The sequence below is a fragment of the Nothobranchius furzeri genome, chromosome 6 (assembly GCF_043380555.1).
Source record: "Nothobranchius furzeri strain GRZ-AD chromosome 6, NfurGRZ-RIMD1, whole genome shotgun sequence".
Classification (NCBI taxonomy): Eukaryota; Metazoa; Chordata; class Actinopteri; order Cyprinodontiformes; family Nothobranchiidae; genus Nothobranchius; species Nothobranchius furzeri.
In genome coordinates, this window is record NC_091746.1 from 55,449,992 (window position 1) to 55,477,870 (window position 27,879).

The 27,879-nt window shown below is 39.8% G+C and overlaps 1 protein-coding gene across 2 annotated transcripts in view; it reads left to right on the forward strand.

The window, feature by feature from the left end:
- pappaa (pregnancy-associated plasma protein A, pappalysin 1a) overlaps window positions 1-27,879 on the forward strand; it is a 159,349-nt gene that overhangs the window by 85,044 nt on the left and 46,426 nt on the right. For both annotated transcript variants that reach the window (XM_015942754.3, XM_015942759.3), the window contains exons 11-15: window positions 1,083-1,190; window positions 1,474-1,609; window positions 1,883-2,096; window positions 8,204-8,378; window positions 26,076-26,259. In XM_015942754.3, coding sequence (XP_015798240.3) covers window positions 1,083-1,190; window positions 1,474-1,609; window positions 1,883-2,096; window positions 8,204-8,378; window positions 26,076-26,259 — 817 coding nt within the window. The remainder of the gene's footprint in view (window positions 1-1,082; window positions 1,191-1,473; window positions 1,610-1,882; window positions 2,097-8,203; window positions 8,379-26,075; window positions 26,260-27,879) is intronic.

A 27,879-nucleotide genomic window follows, 5' to 3' on the forward strand; every position in this document is an offset into this window, starting at 1 on the left:
CCCTTCAACATTTACTGAAGCGCCTCGTGATTTTTATCTTGAGAGGTGCTTTATAAAAGATCGTCTCCTTCTTGTACCCTAATGACAGTGACCAACGAGTTTTGGTGCCACTGCATCATGTCTTTGTGCCTTGTAGCAGCAACATACCGTGTTGCTTTGTCATAGTCTCAAGTCCATGTCGGCTCTAATACATATACGTTACTTAATATTTTTAGTTGCCAGAGGTGTGACCAAGTCACTGCTTTGCAAGTCACAAGTAAGTCAGAAGTCTTTCCAGTCAAGTCTCAAGTCAAGTCCAAGTCAAGGACAACCAAGTTCAAGTTGAGTCCAAAGCCAATGATGTGGAAGTCCAAGTCAAGTTCAAGTCCTTAACTTTGAATTTTCAAGTCATAATCAAGTCATATGTCCAACTTAAATTTAATGACAATGATAGTAAATAAATTCCAGAAATAAAACCTCTCAAAGTTTAATTTATTTACTCAAACAATCAGAAAGTTCCACTGAAACTGGTTATAAACGAAGTGCTACTGCATTTAGCAGCACAAGATCAAACCCAGAACGAAGAACAATTTAGGAGTTTTGTCCATGTCGTGCCACTTTTGTGCTAAAATATAAAATATGCTCAAGTCATCATCAGGTCAACAGATGCAAGTCGATTCAAATTGCAAGTCATTGGCGCTCAAGTCTGCGTCAAGTCGTCTTTGTAGATTTTACCAAGTCAAGTCAGAAGTCATTAAAATAACGTCCTGAGTCTGACTTGAGTCCAAATCATGTGACTCGAGTCCACACCTCTGTTATTTGCAGTCAATGTGAAGACAATATTACGCTTACTGAAAGACAAGATGAATGGTTCTTTACAAGAACTCAGCTCTTATCATTCACTTTAAAAACCCATTCAAAAGATTAGATTGGTTCATGAACTTCACAACTACAAAACGCTTTCCCCCACTCATCTAATTCTCGGAAATATGGCAACAGAATAAATTTCACTAAGGGGAGGAACATCCCTTTAAATAGAAAGTTGGGTTGAAGAATCTGGACCAGTTAACCATTTTTGTTCCTATAATTCTGTTTCTCCTCAGACATGTCAATCTAAGGTCTTTGATCTTTCTGATGGAGTCTCCCAGTATGCATGGTTCCCCTGTGATGCTGATCCATCCGTTCTGAAATATGCTACTTTTTGGCTAAAGGTAAGAACAGTATTCATGACGAATAGCTTGAGTTACACCTGATAACAATGATACATTTTGGTGTGATGCCAAACTACTCTTCAGTAATTTTATGCTGATGAAACTATATATGGATAAATTCCTGAGTGTGGGGTGAGGTATTAAGCAATCAATGTTATGCCTCTGCACTCTTTCAGCTTATTTCCAAAGAAGCAACAATTTTTGGATGACTTTCTTTAAAATGTAACTTTTTTTTTTTCTAATAAATAGGAACACAAAAAAATATATTTTTTTCTCCTTGTAGGCACACTTTGCCCGGCCCATGGTGGCGGCAGCAGCAATCATTCATCTGGCTGCTGATGGGACAGAGTTGGTTGAACAAAAACAGTGCAACATCACAGTTCAACTGGTGGACACCAAGGACGGTGTCCATAGTCTGGGTGAGAACTCTCACGTGCTTTCACACCGCAGCTCACAGCTCAGGCAGCTAACCTAAAAAATAAAGCTCTCAGTGTGTCACTCACAGATTTCTTTTCACTTCTTCCTAATGTCCCAATTAGAGCGCTTTCTCAACATCCATGTGCTACTTTATTTAATCATCACTGCGGTCGTGTTTTCCTTTTTCCAGAGATGGATTAAAGTCTGCCTTTCCTTTTGCCTCACTGCATTTTGTTTTGTCTTTGGCTTTTTGGTTTCTAATATCTTCTCCACAGGTGAGTGGCGTCTGAGCTGCCGCACTAACCCTTTGGTGATCCCCGTGAGACATGACCTGTCAGTGGCCTTCTACCACACCAAGGCTGTCCTGGTCATGTTTACCTGCAAGTTTGTGGCCATCTCGGGCGTAGGCCTGCGATCCTTTCAGTCTTTTGACCCCATCACCATAAGTGGTTGCCAGAGTAATGAGATCTACAACCCCACCAGACAAAGGTGAGAATAAAGAATAATAAATAAATAAATAAATAAATAAATACACTTATCATTACAGTGCTGCCAGATTTAGAAATACTTGCTTATAAAATGCTGCAGTTATATTTCTCAAACTATCCGACGTGGGTTATTTCTACTGACACACTGATGATAAAATGAGGTTTTGCAGCTGCTTGTGAGTTAAAGAAAGGGACTGTATTCAATAAAACAGCCTCGTACCTATAATTTGTTTGTTTCCTGTCAAACCAAATTCATTCTCATTCTTCTGAATCACACTACAGCTACGGACATTGTAATATTGGCAATTTTTGTTATTTATTGTAAAGTATAATGCAACTTAAATAATGTTTTTCTTTAATAGACAGATGATAGCCAAAGAAAGAAATGACAGCTTGAGTTGAATCTGTTAAAAACAATTATATGTATTTTTGCCTTTGCTTTTGACAACCAGACAAACTATGTAAAAAACGATCCTCAAGTTGTCTAATGTTATAACTATAAGTTAAAACAACTGAAAGAACAAGTACATTCTCATGCAAAATGCACGCTTTCAATCTGTGTGTTCTGCAAATTTCCAACAATAGTGTTGCTGTGCTGCTTCAAGCACTAAGTCTTGTTTACTGTGACAACTTGTGTTGAGTAGTTTGGCTAATGTTCACAAAACAGAAATGTTTTTCTTTTCTTTGAAAAGAAACAATCAAATGAACATGTTTCTCCTCTTTGTTCTTGGCCTGTCATTTTGTTGCCTATGATGTCTCGCGTATTGCCATACTTGCTATCTGGCCAGTTTTCTCTATGTTTTTTTTTTTTTTTTTTTTACAGAAGAAAGCAAATCTGAGAGAAAATCTAAAATATAAAAAGCTGCTAATTAGGAAATACACGTTCGCTTAAAAGGTTTGGAGTGGCGGGTCTGGTTGATAGTTGACTCTAAGGTGGAGCAATGTGGTTTTGATCCTGGCCATGGAACTGTGGATCAGCTGGACGAAATGTGGAAGTTTGCCCAACCAGTCCATGCATGATTTGTGGATTTGGCACCCTATGGGCACCCCATGGGGGTTCAGGTTCAACTGGTCTGTGTAACTGGCAGTAAGTCAGACCTGTTTCTGGTGCGAGCTGAACACGGTCAGGGATGCCATTTATCACCGGTACTGTTCATAATTTTATGGACAGATTTTCTAGAAGCAGCTGTGGGGTGAAGAATGCCGAGTATGTTGGCAGGGGGATCTTGTCTGTTTTTTAATGATGTGGTCCTCTTAGTAAACACTTCCAAAGGAAGAGCATTTCCAACTCTGGGTCAGGGGCGAGGTACTTCCTCAAGTGAAGTATTTTTTTCATCTTTGTAACTTTTTCATGATTTAGGGAAGGATGGAACGGCAGCTGAGTAGATGAACAACTTCTGCAGTGATGCGTCAGCTAAAACTATCTGTGAAGAGCGAACTAAGCCAGAAAAGCAAAGATTTAAATTTCAGAATAGAATAGAAAAACCTTATTGTCTGACACCGAGCGGTTACAGAAATTTGTCTTTCAACAGGGTTCATCATCATTCACCTCATCATTCACTCTTGCAGAGAACGCCAAAGCGCTTCACACATTTCCACATTTACCACCAAGTATGATCACGAGCTTTGGATGTTGGATGAAAAGACTGGTCAAACTAAGAGAAAGGGTCAGTGGTTTGTGCATGTAGTTGGTATGCTCCCTGAACACCTCCTAAAGCCGGGCGGACACTGTGCGACTTTTATACTCGTAGCAATCAGCTCCATCTCAACCTGTACGACCTCCTCGCAGAGCAAATCTCATGAGCCATGTTCTCACACTGTACGTCCCAGTTCTCAGTAGTGGTGTGCATCTCCACCTGCCTCACGATTCGATCCGATTCCGATTATCTGCTTAAAGATTCGATTTGAGTCTGAAATACATCACGATTCTTCACACAAAATTTTTCATTACTTAATAAAAGCAGTAGAATAGTTTTCAATTTCTTTTTTATTTCAAAATCCCTGAAAAACAGAACATACATCTATTCACTATAGTGAGCAACAATTTTTAAAGTGTGCTGCCTATAATTACTTAAATAATATAAGAAATAATGTTTTCGGTAGAGCTTTAAGATAGAATATTACTGAACTTAAAAATAGTAAACAAATACTGTGTTAAGTGATTCTTTCACATCCAGGATCCCAAAACCAAAATTAGCCCAGACATCCAATTTAAATGTAACGGGTACATCTTTGATTACTGGTAATGTTGGCCCTGTATCCTGTCCGCCTTTTCTGTTTTAAATTGGCGCTAGGGCAACGCAGTGCGCATGTCATTGCAACTCTGCCCCCAGAAGTAATTGTAAAACCTCAAAACTTTATTGTCCTCGCATAGACATAGGGAGAAAATCTCATTATGTCACATTGCCGCATCGATGCAGAATCATGCATGGCTGAATCGCGATGCATCTTAGAATCGATCATTTTTCCCACCTCTAGTTCTCAGATGCGACATGACTGCTCACACTGCACGTCTGGTAGCAACACGTCAAACCCAAAATTACGCTAAAAATTGCTGTTTTTACACAACATGTCTGACTTTTTATTGTGTTGTTATTGATGTCTGTTGTACCTCGGGATTGCTGGAGAAAGACGCTCAGGGATTTATAGGATTGGAGGAGGAAGACGAAAGAAAGAAAGTAAATGTTTTATCAGTTTAATTTGATATAAACACAGCAAACACACTTTCTTGACAATCCTCACTGTTGTTTGTGAAAAAAAGTGTATGAATAAAAACGAATGGCGTGTTAGTAGGGAAATAACTGGCGAGCCGTGTTGATGGCTGTTTGCGCGTGAGCGGTTCTGGTACATTTTGCATCGCAGCCGGTCGCAGCGCCACTTCAACAGTGTGATACTTTCACGAGAGGCGAGCAAAATGTCAATCACGTGAAACACTCTGAGAATTCACGATTGCTGTTCAGGAACTGGTCATGAGGTGATAATCGCCTCTCGTACCCCAATGCACTACGCGGAACTCGCCCCTGATCTCGTAGATTCTCGCACGAGGGGAAAACTTTCTCAAAAAGGTAAAAAAAGTTGACGTGTCTGGCCTATTTTAGAGAGGTGTTTTGGTTTAGGACACAGTACAGGGAATGCTACGGATCCTGGTGGAAGTGGCTGCGGAGAGGATAGTCTAGGCTTCCATGTTGGAGCTACTGCCACCAAAGCCTGTTGTTGCAATGCTGGGAACTTTTGCTCCTTCATAAGATTGATTTGATACGTTTTCAGCCTACACTGTTAATGTGGTGCGAATGCATGCTTTTCAAGAAAGTTTACGATGGCGGTACAAAGGGAGTGTGGGGGTGATCTCCGTGCTGTCGACACGCCGTCACAGACATCATTTTAGCTTGGACATAATGTCTTTTTTATTCCGAAGGAAGCCGTGCGCCTTACGTATTTTTTCACAAGCCATTCCAAAAGTTGGATGTCCTTCACAGTCCCTGTGAACTCTCTGGCAATCAACCAGTAATGGCCAGAAGCTTCCGGATCTCTGCACCGCTTTTATTTGCCATCACAGCTGATTCCGTTTTCAAATGAAAAAGGGACGTCCCATGTTTATTTATTAGTCGACTTTAAATATTGTTGCCAGCTGTGGCTCAGCAGACATTCCGCACTTCTGGGATCTTCATTCAAATGTACAGAGTTGCGGTAATATTACTATCAAACTTGGCAGCACGAATGACATGCTATTCTTGCCTCGCCCTGCCACCACATTCAGCAATAGTACCCTGATAAGGCGCCACAGTGCGTGTTTTGGAAGCAGCTTGTGACTGAAGAGGAGTACCAACAAACTTCTTCCTGTTGTCACGTGCTTGTGACACATATCAAAGAGCACATACATAAAAAATGCTGCTGTATCTGCATCATTGGGGACATTTTGCTACCACTCACTGTAGCTTTCTTTCAGCCTTCTTGCTGACTTCTTTCTTCCATAGTCTCCCCGTGTCATCTAATTTCCAGATGCCTTTGGACGACCATCGTGCTATGATGGCCAGTCAAATCAATGCTGTCTTTTCTTAAGTATGAATAATTTTCTAGGCTTGTGACCTGTTATTGTGTAGTGTCCTTACTTCAGTGCAGTGCTGAATCCAGGCTGAGTCCCTTTGTCTCTCTTCGGTATTGATTTGTTTTTATTTCTAAACTGCAATCCATCATCTAGCTTTTTTGTCCACTTTCCAAATTACTAGTCCCTTCCATTTCATTTGACTTCATCTTCACTTCTTTTTTCCACTTTTCCTGCTTAATTTCTCCTTTCCTCTCCACCCTAACTCTGCTCATCCTCTCATCCTTAACTTTTTTGTCTTAACTGCCGGCTCCTTTTAATGCTCCCCTCTTTTGTGCCTCTCATTCCCATTTTTTCCTATCATTCTCCTGAGCTTAACTGCATATTTCCCGTAACACTTCTGCCTCCACTAAACACCACTTCCTTTTTGACTGAGCTGTTAACAACAGGATCTATTAACATGACTCAGGTTTAACATGAGTCCACGCTTGTCCTTAAATCAAATGTGCACATATGTTTTCTCTTTTATCGCAACTTTGATTGCATTTTCTTAGCCTACTCAATTTTATGCTACAAAACTTTATTTATTCACAAAATATATAAAAAAAACATCTTTTGTATTTTCTGACATACAATGCCTTGAAGCTGCATTTTTCTCATGCAGAATTTGTTTGTTTTTGCTTTCTTGGTCACAAATAAATGCTTCTGATCAGCGAACAAAGGTGTGTAAATACAAAAAGGCAAAGCGTCTTTTAAACCAGCTGGTCCTTATGTGAACTTTTGGTGGCACAACTTCAGTCAAGCACTTGTAATATTATTTTCTATGTATTTAGTCCTTCTAACAGCACAAATATCTTTTGTAGTAGATTTTATTAGTTAGGTAACTTTTTTCCTAGATTGTCTCAGTGAAATTCTGCCAATTCCAGCCACATTTTCTTATTGGCTTGTCTTGTTTAGCATCAGTTTGCTTTTTCTTGCCATCATATTTTCATTAACGTTCGATTCCAAGTTCTGCGGCACTTTGTTTTAAACTTTTAATACACTGCCCCTGTCATCCATCTATCCACCTCTCTCCTGCATGCTCTCCTGTATCAGGGCCCTCACCTTGCCACTAACCATGACACCATTCAATCCTCTCAATGTGTAATTCTTCATTCTCGTTTTCCAAAGGGGTGGGGGGGGGTGGGGGGGGGGGTTAGTTTTCCAGGTAGTTAATTGTAATTTATGTCGTGAATTCCAAAGTGACGAGCAGGAAACCACATGGAGATTTTGTTCAAAGCCAGCATGACTACAGAGGAGGCATCCAAATTTGTCCTTTAAGAGTAGATGTAAGGAACTTCTGCTAATGGGATTATTGATGGTCTTCTTCAGCTTCTTTTTGGGACAGGAAAAGAGCAGCGCAGGGGTAGAAAATGAAGAGTACGGTGAACACATCAGTGAAGAAAAATGATAAGATAATACGTGCATCAGAAAAAAAAGTTCCACTCTTGCAGCCAAAGGTTTAACAATGTTTCTCCAGGCTTTTTTTTTTCCTTAGACGTACCTCTTCTCCCTGTACCCCAATAACGCATCTCCCTGCTTCCTCTTTCTTTTCTCTTTGGCTTCAAAAGGGTCCCCTGTAGGTAGAATGTGGACTTTTTAAAAAGTGTGCATGGGCATCAAAACGTTCCACCAGCCTTCTCCGTTGGGCTTGTTAATACAGAACAATAGCCAAACTCTGTCATTGTAGCCTGCACATCATTTATCCTGTTGATCTTAATTCACACTCCATTTGTTGAGAAACACCCCTTTTTGTGTGCGTATGGTAGGCTGTTCTCCATGTGCATTATTGATTGGATATGTTAAACAGTCATTGATGGATGAGTGTGGTTCAGGTGGGGCATAATTTGTCTGTTTGTGAGCAAACGTGGGACTGTTTCCATATTAGGGTATGAGCAGTTCATTTCTTTCCTAAAATGTAAAATATCTTGGTTGTGATTAAAGATGTGGTGTGCTTTTCTCTTTCTCTTTTCTGTTTCTCCTACTGTTTTTTTTCTACCTGCTCCCACACACACAACCCCTTTTAGTTGTGTACATTATTCGTGCGAAGCCATTGACTGCCAGGAACCCTTAATCCGCAATGCAGAGCTAAAGTGCAGTAGCCCTGGCCGCCACTTCTACAATGGAGACCGTTGCACCATCTTCTGCAACTCTGGCTATGTCCTGCAAGTCCACCAGGATGATGACATCATCAAGACCCAGGTGAACACACAAACACACTGCTACACATATGTACTTGAAAGCAGTAAGAGCTCAGAACACAAAGAGGAACTCATAGTTGTGAACCTTTTGAGTGCACAAATTTACTTTTTCCTGGAACATATATGCATGAAAATATAAATTCATTATTGCAAAAATAAACATGAACTGATGCAAACGGAAACACACAAATGGCCACCAGGAAAAGGTGCAAACAAGCTTGCTTTCCAGCTCTGCTCTTCAGCGCTGCATTTTTTTTTTTGTCACCTGTGAAAACTAGGCCTGGCAGGGCTGGTCTCCTGGGAAGATGACATCATAGAAATCCATGTAGATCAGTGCACCAATCTCCTCCATTTGCTAGCCTACTACTCCTTTGCATACACAATGCACAGACGTGCGTGCACACACACACTTTTTCTCTATAAGCAGAGAAGTGTATACTCTCTTACTGAGCGTACTGCACCATCATCTCCTACAGTCACTTTGTATTGCTGCTCCACTGGGACGATGACATCATAGCGTGGTGTCTGCTCCCTCTCCCTTGCAAGTATCTGTTAAAGGGCAGACTCACTGCCACACAGACGGCACACATTAAAGTAGTTGACGCAACATTGTTAACCTTTTGGATTGAAGCCTAGCTGCTGTTAAGGCCATTAAACAATTTATCCTTCTCTGTAGTTTTATAAAACAGAGCAAGAAAATCATCTAGTGCTCACTTAGAGAGAGAACAATCACCATTAATGCTAAAAGTCTGGCTTTGTGTGAATTGTTGTCTGTTGTTTTACAGTGATTAAATGAAGAGGCAGGGAAAAGCATGGCAAGAATCAAACAAAGGGAATGAATTTATTAAGATTTAGAATATTTGGCTTTTAAGAGTTAAATTTTGCTTTATAATAATGATAATTATAATAAACCTTTTTCGTATGGCGCCTTCAAACAAAATGCTGCACAGTGAGGAACAACTAAATGGAATAAATAAAGGGATTAACTCATTAACTGCTGTTTCCTGATCAGAAAAGCCCTTTGCTGCCAGCGTTTTTCAGTGTTTTTACTGTTTTTTTAAGAGTAACAGAACATTGCGCTCTATGATGATGTTAATGCCAAAACAAAGCGGAGACTCACTTCTTACATCAGGAAGAATCCACACGCTTCGAGTGTTATCCGTTTTTTCAAAATCCGTTGTTGAATTGTGATCGGCAGAAGCTTTTCCGGTTCGCACCTCACCTTTTTTACAGCAGCGGCCCAAAATGATCTCCTAACACATAGACTTTCTGCTTCCTGATCATGTGACGTGTGACGTATGCAGAAGAAGATCGGCTTTAGAGCTGGAATGTTTGTTCTCACGGTGCAGGGGCTCGTTCCGACGCCCACACAGTAAAAAAATGTAAATGAACAGTTGGACTTAAAATGACAACTTTTGTTATCAATGGCAGTTAATGAGTTAAACGATGCGTAGCTTTAGTGTCTTAAGGTCTTGTTCAAGAACGAGGGAAAGATGGAGCGTGAGATCGATAGGCGGATTGGTGCTGCATCTGCAGTGATGTGGTGTTGTTCTGGTCAATCATGGTGAAGAGAGAGCTGATCCAGAAGGTAAAGCTCTCAATTTACCGGCCAATCTGCATTCCTACCCTCACCTATGGTTGCAAACTTTTGGTAGTGACCGAAAGAGTGAGAACACGGATACCAGTGGCCGAAATCTCCGCAGGGTGGCTGAGCTCTCCCTTAAAAATAGGGTGAGAAGCTCTGTCATGCAGGAGGGGCTTGGAGTAGACCTGCTGCTCCTCCACTTTGAGAGTAGCAAGTTTAGGTGGCTTTGGCCTTTAGTTAGGACGCCTCCCTGGTGAGGTTTTACGGGCACGTCCAACCAGGAGGATACCCAAGGGAAGACCCAGGACACGCTGGAGGCACTATATTTCTTGGCTGGCCAGGGAACACCTTGGGATTGCCCTGGAAGAGCTGGCCCAGCATAGGGTAAAATAATCATAAGGATTATATAAAAGTAATTAAAAACAATAACCCAAAATAGAGAATAAAATGACTAACAGTCACTAAATCACATAAAATAATCACTAGAGAACAGCAAGGCCGCAAACTCTAGCAATGATAACTAATCTGAGTAGGATGCTGTAAAGAGGTGAGTTTTCAGTTTGGCTTTGAAAACCTCAACCAAGCATCAGGAGGAAGCGTGTTCCAAAAAGAAGTGCATGATGAGCAAAAGCCCACCTGCCAATTGTCTTACAATTGATTTTTGGAACAGCCGTATGCGAGCATGTTGGTCTGCTTAGGACTTGAGAATGGTTTCAGGAGTTCGGTGACATACAGAGGAACTAGATAATTTAGTGCCTTATAGGTCAGCAGTAAGACCTTAAAATCTGCACGGGCAGAGCATGGAAGCCAGTGGAGTGATTTAAGAACAGGTGCAATGTGATCCCATTTCCTCTTTCCTGCAAGAATTCATGCAGCAGCATTCTGCTTTTCAGTGGCAGATCTGATAGAATGACTTTGCAGTAGTCTTAATGGGATGTAACCAAGCCCCCATAATTCGGGTCTGGATATGAAGCAAAACAGGGAGTGACAAAAACTGCAGTTCCACCCTCATCCGCTAGGGACTGGTGTCAGAAGTGAGCAAATCCTCATTGACTCCCATGTTAAAAATACCAATTTCACAGCGGAAGTAAACATGTTGACAGCCTGGTTCCAAAACATGTTTAGGTTTAATAGATCTAGTTTACACTCATGATAACTCGGGGGGGGGGGGGGGGGGGGGGGGGATTTTTTGGTCACTCTTCTGTTTAAGTGTGTTAAATGCCTAAAATTCTAAATAATTAATTAGCATCAGACCCACGTGACTCAACACATTCTTACTCCCAGTGTGTCAAAAACAGATGCTTTGTCAGCCACCCTCCGCCTCAGACCCCTGACGCCAAAAGTGCCCTTTTTCGTTACTTATGTGCGAAAAGGGGTTTTCCCCTTTTCTGACTGCAGATCCCAATGCAGCGTAAAACTGACACGATGGGATATCCGCAGCCAGGGCACCAAACAAGCTCATTGTACCTCACCCTAACCTTATCCTCTTGTTATTTAACCTTCCCCTCACCCCTATCCTAACCTTAACCATCTTGCTAGCTAACATGTTAGTGATGTGTCGGTCGCTCTAAAAGCCGGCTCTATGAAGTGAACGGAGGGAGCCGCCTCGTCATTGGTTGGGTTTGGACCGAGGCAATGCGAGGGGGATACCACGGTGGAGGTTAAAAGTAGAGGGTATTTGTAACCTCCCCCACGCCAGATGGTATGTTCTAACGTTCCCCTTGGGCGGCAAATACGAAAATTTACAGTCAGAATGCATGGGACACAAACGCTTGATCACAGTGAGAGTAACGTTTTAGGTAGCAAGAGGGTTAGGATGAGGGTGAGGAGAAGGTTATAAATAGCAAAACGTTAAGGTTTAGGTGCAGTTAAATGAGCTGGTTCGGTGCTGCATCAGCGGACATCCCATCGCGTCAGTTTTGCGCTGCGTTGGGATCTGCAGTCAGAAAAGGGAAAAATCCCTTTTCGCACATAACTGACGGAAAAGGGCACTTTTGGCATCAGGGTCTGACGTGGAGAGTGGCTGACCAAGTGTTTGTTTTTGACGCGCTGGGAGTGAGAAAGTGTTGTGTGACCGCAGAGCTAGCTCCGGGGAAAGGCCTCAGTCTGAGCCTCAGCCTCATCTTAAAACTGTTCCGTGATTTTCAGTCTCTCAACTTAGACCATTAGTTGTGCCATTTGTGTGCTCTTTTTTGGATATTATTTGTGCAATTGTTGGACAAAATGACTTGCTGTGGTATTATTTGCACTAATAGAGCATACAAAGAGTCTCCACTTATTTTTTTCGGTAAGTAAAATTATATTCCTGTATTTTAGGTCACTGCCGCTCTTGCTCTAGTTGAGCTTAGATTTTAATGTGTACTGTTTAACCATGAAATTTAAATTAAAAAGGATAAACCCCAGTGCATTTAACATCACGCTGCATTTTTGAAAATGAGTTGAAAAATGACTTGTTGGTGGAGCTGGGTTCCGACTATTGGTATAGTCTCCCTCCCCTCAGCGGCAGCTCGGCACATCGCTGATCGCAGCGGCACCTGTCTGCTACGCAGGCTGCCGGCTTGTGGAGCTCTTGGATGGAAACCCATGTTTTCCACCCGGTTCTCCCCAGTGGTCAGCCCGGCGCATCTCTGACTCGGAAGCTCCGGTGTTGTGCACAGCTAGCTCCGGTTGTAGCTAGGCAGCTACCTCCGTTAGCATGCTCCCACCTCTGCGTTAGTTTTGGGTTAGCTTGTAGCTAAATCGCTTCAGTTTGACGGGTGTCGTCATTTGATCCCAGCCTTACAGCCCCACCTTCAGCTCCACCTCTCTTCCCTTTTGTGGAATTGTCTGGGCTTGATGGAACCTGTGACACGGTCAAAATGGCGGTAGTGGGAAGGAAACTCCCATTTTGGCACAAAAACTTATAATTGGAGTCTGTGGACACGAATTGTCCAGTATATATGTCGATGGATGTAACAAAAGCGTGCATGAGATTTTCTGAGTCTGATGGGATCGAACGCAGTTTAGCAATTTTCTGCAAGTGCAGTTCCGACTGTTTCCTTAAGTCAGAGATAACCAGACTCCTAGATTTTTTTATTCTGTCAGTGCTAGAGACTGTGTGTTTATCAATTAAATATAAATTTGTGTTCCTGATCAAAAGTTCTTTAGGATTTCCAAGGGTTTTTATTTGGGCTTTGTCTGCTTGCTGGTTTCTTAGAGTGAAAGTATACAATCAGACATGGTTTAAAACGTTTAACTCTACTATATACCATCAAAAATCAGAAGTGTTATATTAAACATCAACTGGAACAATGATACAGATTACATATTCTAGTACTCCCTATAGTTTGTCATTGACTGTGTACATATTTCTAATTGTATTATATTTTGATTGACAACACGCTTTGTGGCTATTCATCAGTGTCAGCTCATTAAGCGATAAATTATGCTTTTCAGAGACAAACAGGCAGAAAAGTACAGAGAAAGTGGAGTAAAAGAGGAGAGGAAAGAAGTGAAAAGGAAGTGGATCTTTGTCAAAAGTCATTTTCTTGTTTGCCTCTAATGATGGCTGACAGTTCAAAGGCATTTATGGGCCATTCCCATCTGTACCGGGTCGGCCCGGGCCGGGTAGCGTAGGTTGTTTACATATCTGGGTGGCCTGGTATTTTTCCGGGCCAACCAAGGCTCATACTCAGCCCTCTTCTCGAGGGGGTCTGCTTCAGGCCGACCAGGGCCAACACACCCACTGCTGACAGCAAATTCACACCTTCCACTAGAGCAAGCCTCTGATTGGTGGGTAGAATCAGCCCACACGGTCTTAAGGCAAGGATGTGTGGAATCAACCGGGCCAGGCTGGGGCCGACTGGGGCTACCCGGCCCGGGCCGACCCGGTACAGATGGGAATGGCCCATTAGAGGCCTTTGTTCAGACTAACTTTTTGCATCAATTCACTCAACCAAAGGACATGTTTCTCACTGGCATTGAATCGGCATACTCATGTTATTTTAACATTTAAACATAAACAAGTTTGTGCAAAAGTCTTGCATCACTCTAGCCTAGAAATCTAGATCAAACGTAGAAATAGCACAACGATGTTTCTCTGCAGGTCGATTTAGCCACGCTTCATTGTAGCCTCAGCAGGTCTACCACTGGCTCAAGCGGTTTTGTGTCTTCCCATTCGTAGCACTCTACATTAGTTGGGCATGCTTGCAGAACTAACTCATGACTTTGAGTTAGATTTGGGCTTTTCTTTGATACATGAGCAGATAAAGGCAATTATGTCATTTATTTAGAAAAAGGATGCATTTTTTTCATCTCTGGCTGTGTATGGCAGACAGTCCTGTTGACTGATCGCCATAGTGATGAATACGTCACATTGTTTGTTGCCCTGATCTGTCCTAGCAGTCTTCTGTTGTGTGTAGAGACAGTTTGAAAGACAAACATAGATTTCCCTATAAACTTACACACGTAGGGTGGCTTACCAGGCTGTCGTCATTCTTCCTTTTTTTTGTTTTGCTTCCAAATAGTCAGACCTTCTTATAATCTTTACAAAAAATATACTCTCCAGATTCACATTTGGCAGTGTTGTTGAGGCAGATAAAGAAATGTGGGTGTCAGAAAGTTTGTACTCCAATGCAAGGTATGAACAATTTTTCAAAATTTCATAGATTTTAGGATTATGCTTATTTTTTGTCTGAATGAGTCATAGGTCAAAGGTGGTTTGACAAACCACCAACAACATGAATTTTTCCTGTGAAAACTTTCAGATCCAAGAAGTGGGATGAAAACACTCGATTTAATATTTGTCATGAATGTCTGAATACAAACATTTCAGAATGCTTTATAAACCTTTTTAACTTTACAAATTACAATAAAGACTATTGCTTTCAAAGTCCTGTTGTATGTAGTATGTTTGAAGTTTAGAGATTAAGAGAGTTCGCACAGATCAGCTAAAATATAGTCGCAACAAGATTGGTTACAAAAAGTCATAGGCTAATTTTAGTCTTGAGAATTCCATAGAAAATGACCATTTACAACTTTTACATTTTCATAAATAAAACTTTTCCTGGATTTTACTGCAAGATTTTAACAAAAACTAGCCAAACGAAAAAGTGGTACAAGTGGTATATTGCACAGGTTTATTAACTAGCAAGATATTCTGTGGTTTTTATGTTTGGATTAGGTTTGTTCTAAAACTGTTCCACTTGGAACAGTCAGTAGTGTATCTGTCTGGCTGTAATTAAATTCTCTTTCTCAACAATAAACTTCAGTGAAAGTTCAAAGTGCCAGAACTTTAATTAATACAGAAATGCAACTTTGAATAAGTTATTCTGAATATGTTTACATTCTGAAATGCTTTAATTAAGACGAATTATAAACAGTTAGAACAAAAACATAAAAAGTAAATGCTAAACATAAAAAATGTAAAATTAGGTACTTCTTGTTCCCTCGTTAGTCTTTTCATCATTTGTATCTGAGGCCCTTGTTTTATTCTACTACACATAAACACACACAGATCAACACTAGAGTTGAAAAGTGCACAATCTTATTTCCTCTCATTAGCCAGTTACATTCTTTTTTCATTGATGTCAAAGGGGTTCTGGGAACACCACCTTTTTAGCTGCTATCTCCAGAACAAATCTTTCCCCTCACGCGTCTGATTTGCTTGTGCATGTTTTAATGCAGTCCGTTTCCCTGTATCTTTCTCATTCTTTGAAGTGGTGAAGGAACACTGAGTGCTGGCGCTGAATGTGTTACATCTTTTACCTACAGGGTTTTCCGTTTAAACCCTCTACAGCATTGAACGTTGTCCAGCATGAACAATACTTTCCCATTTTAATAGAATGTGCCTACATCCACATGGAAATGTCATTTGTGTCCTAAAGGCAAGTCAACCTGTTCAATTATGACTCTGTAATCTTATGGCTGATATTGTCTAAGGAGGTCCATAGTTACATAACTTTATAGCTCATTTTTGTTTAAAAATGCGGCTGTTTGACCAAATTCAAATGCATGAGGAGTAACCCTAACTCTAACTGTCAGATGTTTTAGGGTGATACTTGTTTTATCTTTCTAGTGTTTGAAACCATGCATGGTCCAGTTTTATCTTACATGCTGTATGTAGGATAGGTTTTGTAGTTTAAATAGACGTGTCTCTGATCATTACCAATTCAGATTTAGATATACAACCAATGCAAAACTAATAGAAACAAGCTAGTTCACAAAGCTAGCTCGGTTCTGAGCTGCCCACTGGATGCAGTTGAGGAGACGTGTGAAAGGAGGATGCTGGGGAAGATGGCCTCCATCTTAAAAAACCCTCCCACCCACTGCGTTTCACTGTGGAGACCATGGACAGCTCCTTCAGAGGCAGGCTTAGACATCCCAGACGTAAAACAGAACGCTACCGTAGATCATTCATCCCCTCTGCAGTAAGAGTGTATGGCTTATCAGTTTGAGCTGTACTGGCAAACGATAAGAAAGTCTGGATGATACAAACTTTTCAAGGTTAAACCTCAAAGGTAAGAAACTTTTTGGAGATCTGCTGGGGAAAATGATTTTTGCTTTTGTAACTCCCTGGCTTCTATCTCTAAATTTTAGGAGTAGAATCAATAGGGCTTTAGCCTCAACTTAGGTGGATAGAATGTGTGTAAAGTTTTTTTTTTAGCAGCGTTAGAGACAGAAATGAAGGCAAAAACCATCAAATGTGAAAAGGGGTTTACGATCATTCATTTGATTGTAGTTTTAGTTGTGTTTGAAGCACATAAAAGAGGTTTGCAGGATCTTGTAGCTAAGGTTGTGATGTTTTTTAGAGATGCTGCTTGAAGATATTTATTGATATTTAGGGCATGTATTTAGCTTTTTAAACTTGAATGCCCCACAGTTGAGGAGTGAGCACCACCTCACCCCTGCCACATGGACCCAAGGGATAAACCATCAACCCTGCTCAATGGTAAACTTTCCTCACGGGGTCACACCCATTAGGACAGTGGGAGGGTTAAATAATTAGTGTTTTTTTCTCCACATTACACGTTACATAAATACCACACAGTTCTGACCAAGATAAAACATGTTCAACTCTTGTTTATTTCACTCATGTCTTTGGGACTTTGGGACTTAAAAACAGATTTTCAGAAGTGTCAGGGTGAATCAGTGAGAATTGTTTTGTAATTTTATAATTAAAGAGCCATTCTCATCATGGCTTTATTATTCATCTTTTTCTGGTGTCAGACATCAGAACGAGATATTGCATTGGATTGTCATAACTAAATAACAGACATATATTAGTAAGTACAAAGCAGATATCCTTCACTCAAAATGAAAAAAACTATATCACATATGGTGATTTCTCAACCCACAGTGCTTAGGAATTTATTTAACATAAATTAGATCAAAAAGAGATAAACTGAGGAGAAAAATCTGAAAGGAAAATCTTTTACTGGTATCCTTTTTTCTTCTGAAAAGTTGCCCATTTCTTTGAAACACTTTGGATTACTATGTCCTGGATGACTTACAAAGAAAGACTTGGATGCTTGTTGGCTTCTGGCTCCTGTTAGATTCTCAGTAACATGCCTCTGTTAATAGCATGCTGGTATGTGTTAAGGGAAATATGTTTTATTTAATGTGTCCATTTTAGTCAAATGAAATTCTCTTTAAAGCTTTTCGACTAAGTGACTGTTTCATTGGCTCTCAAAAGAGCAGCAGGCAGTGAAAACACTTTTGTTGTTGTTTTAGTTTTATTATTTGGGTCTTCCAGGTAATGTTAATGTTAAATATTTTACACAAATAATGAATAATTAGATTATTTTTTAATCCATGTTTTTGACATATCAATCATCACTAAAAGTGTAAATGTTCTCAATCAATTGCACTTGCATATTAAGGTGAAGGAAAAGTATGTCAAAGTTTTGTAGTGCACTAATACTTGTGGATAATAAAACTGGGGTCCATAGCATGAAGTCTCTTCTGAAGCAAAGCCTCATGTTGTGCAAAAGCAGGGATAGTAGAGTCAACAAATTGGTAAAACAATAGTTCGATGTAGCTTAAAGAGCAAGTCACCCCCTACCAGAGTCTTACTCCACTCCCACTTCCTGTTTGAAAAATGCAACAATTGCTATTGCCTAGCAGACTGAGAGGGCAGAGCCACTAACAAATACACACACGCACACGGGCTCATAACAACATTGTGACATCATAATGTACTAGCTAACGTCATAGTGTACCTCTTAGCCAATAGCGATGGCAGATTTAAATTCAAATGCAGTGTAGATATTTTACCTGAAGACGGTGCAACATTGACAGTTTTAGGCACAATATTTAAAATTTAATTAAGATGCACTAAAGTGCCAAATTATTGACTACACGTGTCTTCCGCACAATTAGACACTCATTTATAAAGTTTATAAGCAAAAAAAAAGTTTATTTGGGGGTGACTTTCTCTTTAATGTTGGACGCTACACTAATCACTTAGCTCCATTTCACAAGAATCCCTTTCCATTCCCCTCCCTCCTCTTCTACAGTTAGCTTGACGTTTGCAGATTGACAATAATTGAATGCAAGTTGAATTAGCAATCAAGCTAACGCTATATCAGCCAACAGTAAATGCAGCATACAACAACTATCTGCACTACTATTTAATTTATTTATATAAGATTTCAGTTACCATTCTTCAAAACACAATAGATAACTTTATTTACCTGTTCAAGCAAAACTTTGCCAACTTGTCATCAGTTTATTGCTCTTGTAGACCACAAAGCTTCCCACCTCTTCTAAAAGCATCTCTAAAGTAAATTCTACTGGACTGCCGTAAACATCTCAGCATGTTTTGCAGAAGGACTGTTTATAATCTCCTTGAGATGTAGAAGGCAGTGAAGGATTATGTAACCTCAGTACTTGTTTTTGTAGCTCCTTTGCAAATATCTTGCTTCTTCTTTGTTGGTGTGCTAAACTGACTGAAGCACGTCACCCGTTGATTGACAGCTCCCTCTTGTGGATGCATAAATCTATTAGTCAACCTCTAAGTTTATGTAAATGATTATTTAGCTGAAGAAGCCAGTGGGTGGACTTTAAGCATTTTTCCGTTAATTAAAGGGATTCTTTGCATTTTTTTCATATTTTTTAATAATTTTCTTGAGCCATTATGTGCTAAAATGACCCTTTACAGGGTTAATGAAATGTCACCCAGGCCCTATCACCACCTGTGGCCAGAATACTCCACTTGCAACTTCACAGTTGCCAGTCCGGTCTGTTGGAAAAAAAGAGCTTACATACTTGGCACTGCACCCTGGTTTCCGCATGTTTCCTGCTTGTTTTAGATCATGAACACAGCTGATTTGTTTAATTTAGTGATGAATCTCTCATATAGACTCTAAGGAAGGCTGGGAGACATTTCAAATGTTAGATTAAGGTGATAAAAAGATGAATGAGCACTACAAGATACGTTTTAGTTTTGGTTCTACAAACGAGCACAAGAAGATGCTAAAGCAAGCCAAAACTGCCTAGTCTCTCTTTAAATATTTTTTAAACTACATTACATTGCCTAAATAGTTTTGAAGTAATCTTTTCATCAAACAGAAAAGTAGATTGACTATAACTATCATATAATCCTTTAGCAATTAAAGAAGACATTGATTCAGTCGTTAGGCTTCTCTACGATGATTTGAAATTATGTTTATTAATATGGCCGATGCTTTTATCCAAATCTATGTACAATAGTTAACCTACAGGGCATGTTGTGATCTGTGGGCTAAACCGGAGTCCCTGGAGGAAACCCACGCATATACGTATGGGGAGAACATGCAACTCCACGCAGAAAGGCCACAGCTGAGTTTCGAAACTGCAACCTTCTTGATGCGAGACAACAGTGCTAACAACAACATGCTTGTACTTCAGGTCAAAGATTCAAAAGTTTTTAATGTCATGTGGCAATGAGACACTGCACATAATGTTATTGCTGGCACTTGGACATCCTGGTGCGTTCAAATGCCTGGTCAAAAAAGTCACCATCAAAAATAAGGTTACACTCTAACATTTCATTGGCTTACCATCAGTTGTGACACAAATTTGCTGTGGCATTCCAAAAAACTTCTGCAACTTTGGGCAAAAAATTTCTCCTCAAAATAGTCCCAAATGAATCTTGGCATCTGGAACCTGCTTAGAATCAATTTAGCTGTCTTGAGTCAAAAAAGCAAGACATTGTGAATAAAATGAGAGTAGCTTGTAAACAAACCAAGACGCTTTCTAACAACATTACAAGAAAATTAATTTGTTTGCGATTATGCTCAAGAATGTTTGCTAGTGTTGAACGCATAACATTTTGTAAAAAGGTAACAGGTGTAATCTCATATAAATGTTAACATCCTTTCACATATCAGTTACTAATGACAGTACAGTAGGTTCTATCTTTAAATATGTCCTCCACTCATATTTAAAAAAAATTTACATTAGTAGTCTATAGTAGTTGTATGTCATACTCTGGGGAAAAAAAGCTCTGGTGCGTCTGTTTCAGGCACTAGAAAATTGCCACATCAGAGGAGAGCTTCAAACGGCAGGATTTGGTGTCTTATTTCCTGATATTTGGACATCTACCCTCTGATTGGCTAACAGCAACCTAACTCTATCACTGATTCCCTTTGTTCTGCAATGCTGAGGTTTTATCTAAAAAAAAAATAACACAAAATTGAAGGAGTTCTGCTATGTTGCTGCTAATGCTAACAGTTAGCTTCTACTAGCTGGGAGATCCTCTACTGTTACCTGGACACTAAAACAACAACAGCCTTCCCCGTCTTGAGTCAAGATGGGTCAGTCCATGAATGTTTAGTGACAGTGTGATGTAGATCTGTCAGGCTTTTCAAATCCTAGAGCTTCACCATCTATTTTCTATCAGGAGCTAACTAGGAAGTAGATGTAGGAGACAATTTTTACATTCAGGCTACATGCTTAACTCCGAATGATCTATCATTTTCAAAATTAATAATAAAATATTGTTTCTCAGTGAAGGTCGTCTTAATAAGATCTTCTGGAATATGCTTTGTTTCAACAAGATTCAGACTACTGTTCTCATGCAAATCCTCACAGCTTTAGAAATGTTTTTATTTCTTTTTCTCATAACCATACCTTATTTTTAAGTCCACACATAGATTTTCACACTAAATGTCATGTTTATACTGCTGGAATGCAGAGTGAGTTGTGGGACACAGGTGCATGACTTTCTGAACTATGCACGCATTCATTTTACAGCTGGTATAAAGAAGTCGACTTTTCACCACACATGAAAAAAATTGCTTTCTTTATACATTTTCAAAAACTCAGGTTTAGACAGGGGGCATGCTTACTATCTTATGATTGAAGAAATAAGACAATAAATATCAATAACGTGTATGGATTCTATGTAATTTATTTTTTTGAAATTTTTTTTATTAAGGCAAGAACTCTACAAAAACTGACATTCAAAAACAGCCGTATGAGCTCACTCAACACAATCTACTACAGCAATTGCAGATGTAACCTGGGTCTGCAGTAGGTAAGGAGGAAGCCATACATCAGCTGTGTTCAGGAACACCCAGGAGTTCTCCTCACACAAGCACATCCAAGCAGGACAAAAAGACAGTCGACATGTTCCAGGGTCATCTGAGTCCACAACCCAGCCTACCTTTAAAGGAAAATAACAGACATGGGGTCTTTATTGTGCCAAACATGAAGAAAAATTTCCGGGCTGCTATCAGTGAAAGATAGATGTGGATATGTATTTACATTTTTTGGAAGATATATGTAGTAGAATGCTAACATGAAAGTGATCTGTTTTCCCAGCAGGTCTACGATTATCAACAGTGTAGCTTTTTGGACAATGACTGCATGTGTCTGTCTGGTCTGCACGCTTATAGATCTTTTTCATCATGAAAATAATTTTGTGAGAAAAATACACATTTCTTCTGCATAGTTATGCCAATAAACATCTTTGATGTCTTTGTGCTTTTGTTTGTTAAATGTGTGGAACACTGAAAAAAAACTTTTAAATATTATTTCTGATTATAATCAATCATTCTCAGTTTTTTATGCAGGCTGAACATGAAAATAATCTCCTACACCTATCTCCTGCATTAGCTTCTGATAGAAAACAGCTGGTGACACTCCAGGATTTGAAAAGCCTAACATATCTACGTCACACTGTCACTTAAGATCCATGAACTCACCCATCTTGGCTCACAATGGGGAACGCTGTTTGCTAATCATCCAGGAAACGGCAGAGAACGTCTGGGCTAGTAGAAGTTAACCCTTAGCATTAGCAACTCCACCACACGGCAGAACTCCTTCAGGCTTGAGTTTTTTTGGGGAGATAAAACATCAATATTGCAGAGCAAAGAGATTCAGTGGTACAGTTGTGTGTCTGTTAGCCAATCAAAGGCAAGATGTCTTAATTATCAGGAAATAGGACTCCAAATCTTGTCGTCTGAAGCTACTTTCTACTCTGGCTGAATTCTGTGCTGAAAAAGACGCACCGGAGCTTTTTTCCCCTTTTAGTAAAATTCACTAGACATTCATTCCTGCTAGAGACCACTGCACATGTATTGAAAAAATGGGTGAAGGACGTTTTTAGAAAGCATCTCAGATTAGTGAAAGATTTCTAGCAATTTAGCAATTTCCAAACAGTTAGGCGACTTATATTTTTCCTCACATCTTATGTGTTTTATTCACATTTTGTTGAACACAAAATTCTGATTTTTACATCTTTTACAGCAAAATATTTTAAAAATCTTTTAAAGACCAATAGTTGCTACAGCTTTTCTTTCACGTAGACTGTGCTCACAACCTCCCATCATGGGTGAGTCATTTAACTCACCAAGTTGCTTTTCAGAGGGCACTCACATGCAATGCATATGGTACTTTGTTGGATATCCAAATACGAAAGGAGCTTATTTATTTTGAGGGAACCTGATACTGTTATTCAGTATCATATAATCGGATCAAGATGAAAGATTGTTATACAAGAGAAAAGAGAGAATGTTATGAAGCAATAGATATGTCATGTTAACCGAGTCCAGCTTGTTTGACCTCAAAGATTGGCTTCTCCTTAAAACGATGTGTGTAATTAAAGTTGACCCAAACAGGCGTGTATTGTTATTGGTGGTGAAAACACGGGTTTCCTTTTTTTTTTTTTTCAAAAAAGAAAGTCAAAATGATTGAGCTTTACCAGGTTTGTTGTTCGAATTGTTGGCACGGCTATCAAACTGAGCATTCCCGTTGCATTACATGGGGGATTTTAGTGGAAGATGGTGAAAACAATTGAGGTTTGGATGATGCAGTGGTTCCCTGTTTTGGTCTTTTCTCTGTAAATGCCTCCCTTCCAGCCAAATGTATTAACAGGAATCAAAGCTATTGCTAAAATATATTCAGGACAATGTAAAATACAATTAGGGATGGGAATAAAATGAGACTGACATTTTGAAATGGAATACTGGGAATAACAGTCTATCATACAAAAGTTCACACTGCAGTATATCATGCAGAAGATCTGACTTGCAGAGTGGCCTTGCCACTGCTGGGTTTGATTTCTTGCTTGTCAGTTTCTTGTGAATTTTGCATGTTCTCCCCATGTGCAGATTTCCTTTTGACCTCTCCAGTTTCCTACCATGCAGATATGGATACTGATTTAGTGTGCTGAAATAAAAAGGAGCTAAGCCATAAGGTGAGGACTTGAATTCTAAAGTCGATCAATGATCCAGGTCTTTCACCTATGGTCATGAAATTTAGGTAATGATTGAAATAACTAGATCACAAATGCAGTAAACTGCTGGGTATCTCAAAGGGCATCTTCACTTCAGACTCAGTCAGTGCATTTACATGCACATCAGAAAACCAAACTGGTGCCCTAAATAGACTGATGTTGTTTTTATTTTTTTATTTTTTATGCATGTAAAAGCTTTAGTCTTGTTAAAGGCCAACTGGTTCTAATCGAGCCGAAGCACCCAGCTGATGTGGTAGGAACCCAACTTCATCTGCATGTAAGGCTCAGTCGAGCTGAAAAAGATACCTTCCGATAGTGACGAAACCGTGGAAGTGGTCTTCTGATAAAATCATCACAGATGCTAGAGGACATCAATACATATAAAACACTAAAAAAAGATCCAACAGAAGACATTAAGAAAAACATGAAAAAAACTTACTGAAACCACTAGAAGAAAAAGGCAAAAATATACAACATAATCCCAAGAAGCTTTGGAAACCCCAAAATACGCAAACAGAACACCCGCTTAGACCAATAGTAGACAGCAAAAGTACACCAACATACTATATGGCTAAAGAAATCAGTAAAATCCTCAGCCCACTATTGGGTAACACATCATAGCAAAAACAGCACAGAACTGGCAAAAGAACTAAAAAAAGGTTACAACAGAAGACAACAACATACTAATTTAATACAACGTTACATCCTTGTTCACAAAAGCACCAACCCAAATAACCATCAACATATTAAACTGAATCAGACAGGATAAAACTTTACACAAAAGAACAAACCTCACAACAGATGACATAGAACAACTGATAAAACTGGTTGCAAAATCTACATACTTCACATACGAAGGAACAATATGCAAACAACTAGAAGGCTTCGCCATGGGTAAAACAAAAACAACGTAGCCACTAAAAGTGATAGGTTTTCCAACAATGCTTGAAGGCGGTTGGAGGCTGAATATAGTTGTGAGTGCTCAATAAGTGGTCGCTTGACTAGTCACTCTGGACAGCCACAGACCTGCGTTAGTTCGCTTCATGTTTCCCGTTGATTGTCACAATTCTGTTCATGACAAGAAATTGTCAGCCCAAAACCACACAGTGAGGCCTGGGATTTAGAAATAAGGTAAGGAGCTCTAACATCTGTGAGGGACTTGAAGTAGAGCTGCTGCTCCTCTACATCATGAGGAGCCTGCTAAGGTGGTTCAGGCATATGGTTAGAATGTCCCCTGGACACCTCTCAGGGGAATTGTTTCTGACATGTCCTTCTGGGAGATGATCCTGGAGCCGATCCAGGGCATGCCAAAGGGATTAAGTCTCTTTATGTTGGCCAAGAAATTCATTGGAGTCCTACTGAAGGAGCTGGTAGACGTGGGAGCAGATCGAACGGCCTGGGCTTCCTTGCTGGGGCTGCTGTCCCAACGACTAAAACCTTGATAAGCAGATCACAATGACAACAGATCGTTTGACATAAGGCAACATGACACAATATGCAAACTGGTATGTACTGTACATGTGCATATGTTAAAGATATGGTCTAATGCATTACAGTACAGAAAATACATTATAGAAAAAATATTACTATACAATTCCGTATACAATACAATGTATTTAGGTGTGATACAGTACAATACATTGTGATACAATGCAATGATATATCATGATGCGGCAGAAAACAATACAAGATTAATCAATTGAATACCATATATTGCAGTTTAAAGAATTGCCTTTATTAAACAATCCCAAAAAAAGCTATTATTGTTTAGTAGTTTTCAACTACTAACAACAGCTGCTGTAGAAAAAAAGACATAATAGAAACTCAGAAAATAAAGCTGTTCCCAAAAGTTAAATGAATAAGTTTGGTTTTTATGTGTGTGTGTGTGTGTGTGCGTGCGCGTGTGTGTGTGTGTGTGTGTGTGTGTGTGTGTGTGCGCGCGCGCGTGCATGCGTGTGTGTGTGTGTGTGTGTGTGTGTGTGTGTGTGTGTTTGTGTGTGTGTGTGTGTGTGTGCATGTTTATCAGAAGCGGTCACACTTCCTCCAAATCAATCTGTTTTGGGTCAGGGCTGATTGTGCAGTTGGTGGCTATCAGTTGTCCGTGTTGCAGGGCTTGACCTTACATATGCGTCACTAGTTACCTGAGCTGCTGAGTCGCATGTGAAGCTTACTCACATATGGTGAGCTAAGCACTACCAAGCTTTGTTAGGTTACACGCTGACTGCTGAATTGCTGTTGTCTTTTTTAGTGAGGTAAACATTGATAAAATCTGTGTAGACTGCCTATGTTCAAATTAAGGCTTGTGTCAGTCTGAGCTTACACATTGATCGGGTGATACAGGCTAATCTGTTAATGCTATCACATCTGTTTTCATCTGGCACTAACTTCATTACATGTCTTATCCTATTTTCCAGTCAGACTCCTCGGTTACGATAACCTGTGCAAACGGAAAGTGGAACAAACAGGTATCATGTGAGCCTGTGGATTGTGGTCTGCCAGACAAATATCATGTCCACCCGGCTCATTTCAGCTTCCCCGAGGGGACTACGTATGGCAAGAGAAGCACTTTTCAGTGTAAGGAACCTGCCCAGCTCATAGGTGAGATTAATTGCTTTCTATTTGCTCACACATGCATGGACACATTTTTGCAAATAATTCTTAAAGGCCAAGTTCACTGAGAAACTGTTTTTACTTGTTATTTTTTAAATGTGATTGGTCACTCTGAGTTTGACATTTATTTATTTAACCTTTATTTAACCAGATGAGATTATTGAGAACTCATTTACATTTATGAAGATGATCTGGCCAAGAGGCAGCAGCAACAGTCACATAGTTTGCTTAAGACCCAACAAAAACCAATAAGATAAAAACAAAGATCAAAATATGATAAAGCAATTAGACATAAAGACAAAGGCTTGTTCTCATATATGTACAAGAGAGCAAAAGAGACTTAAAACAATATTTAAGTACTCAGAAGCACATTGATCAGAAACTATTGATTGCAATGAATTATCAAAGGTAGATAATGGGATGTAGGTAGTGAGCTTTAGTGAATTTTGCAGCTCATTCCAGTCGTTGGGAGCAGAAAACTGGAATGAGGAGTGGCCAAAGGAGGTTCGAGGTTTGGGAGTAACCATAGAGCTTAAACATCAATTGTGTTGGTTGTTGGAAGTGATGAGTAAAGATATGACGATATTCTACCGATGATTGTTTTGTATTTATATTGATACCAATGTAACAACCTGCGGGAATGGAGTGATGGCCAGCTAACAAGTGAGTACAGGTCACTATGATGAGTAGTGAAAGGGGCACCAGTGACAAAGCAGACTGCTGAGTGATAAATGACTCTGAGTTTATGAAGAAGTTTTTTGGAAGCAGTCCTGTAAATGATGTCACCATAATCTAAGACGGAAAGGATTGTCTTTTTGACCAAGGTTCACTTTGTAGAATGAATAAAGGATGACCTGTTGCGGTATAGAAACCCAATTCTTGACTTGACTTAGAAAGTAATGTATTAATGTGAATGTCAAATGAAAGTGTGCTGCCAAGCCAGATACCCAGATACTTATAAGAACTGGCAAGTTGTAGTTCTGTACCACCCAGAGAAACTGTCCTAGGGTGGAAAGTTGATTGGAGTAAATTACGGTTGAAGATCATGAACTTTGTTTTACTTGTGTTTAAATGAAGATGAAGATTGGAGAAAGGCATGTTGAAGACAATTAAAGTTATGCTGCAAGGAGGACAAAGCTGCATTCAAGAAGAACTGCATGAATATAAAATGGTCTCGTCCACATATAAATGTATATGAGAACGGTCAACAGCCTGAACAACGTTATTAATATATAAAGGTTATAACGCTGTGCCCAGTATTAGTCAGCTGGGGATTTTTGCAGAACAATTCCCCGCCAGAACAACAGAGGGCATAGTGCTATTCTGAGGTATCCTGCCACCATAACACTCATGTATCCGGTCCACGATAATGTATTCACTATTGTGTTTACATTGTTTTAATGTATTTCAGAGACTTTTGAACACGGACAGATTTGTCCCTCCTTCCCCTCCACCTCTTCATGCGAAAGGCACCTCTAAACCCTCATTTCTCGTCTTTTCCATCCACGAATAAAACACTTGCTGTATATCTGTGTACTCATTCAGTCACTGGTGAATAAACGTTCATATTTTCAGACTTTTTCTGTGAAGCATTTTTCAATCTGTTCC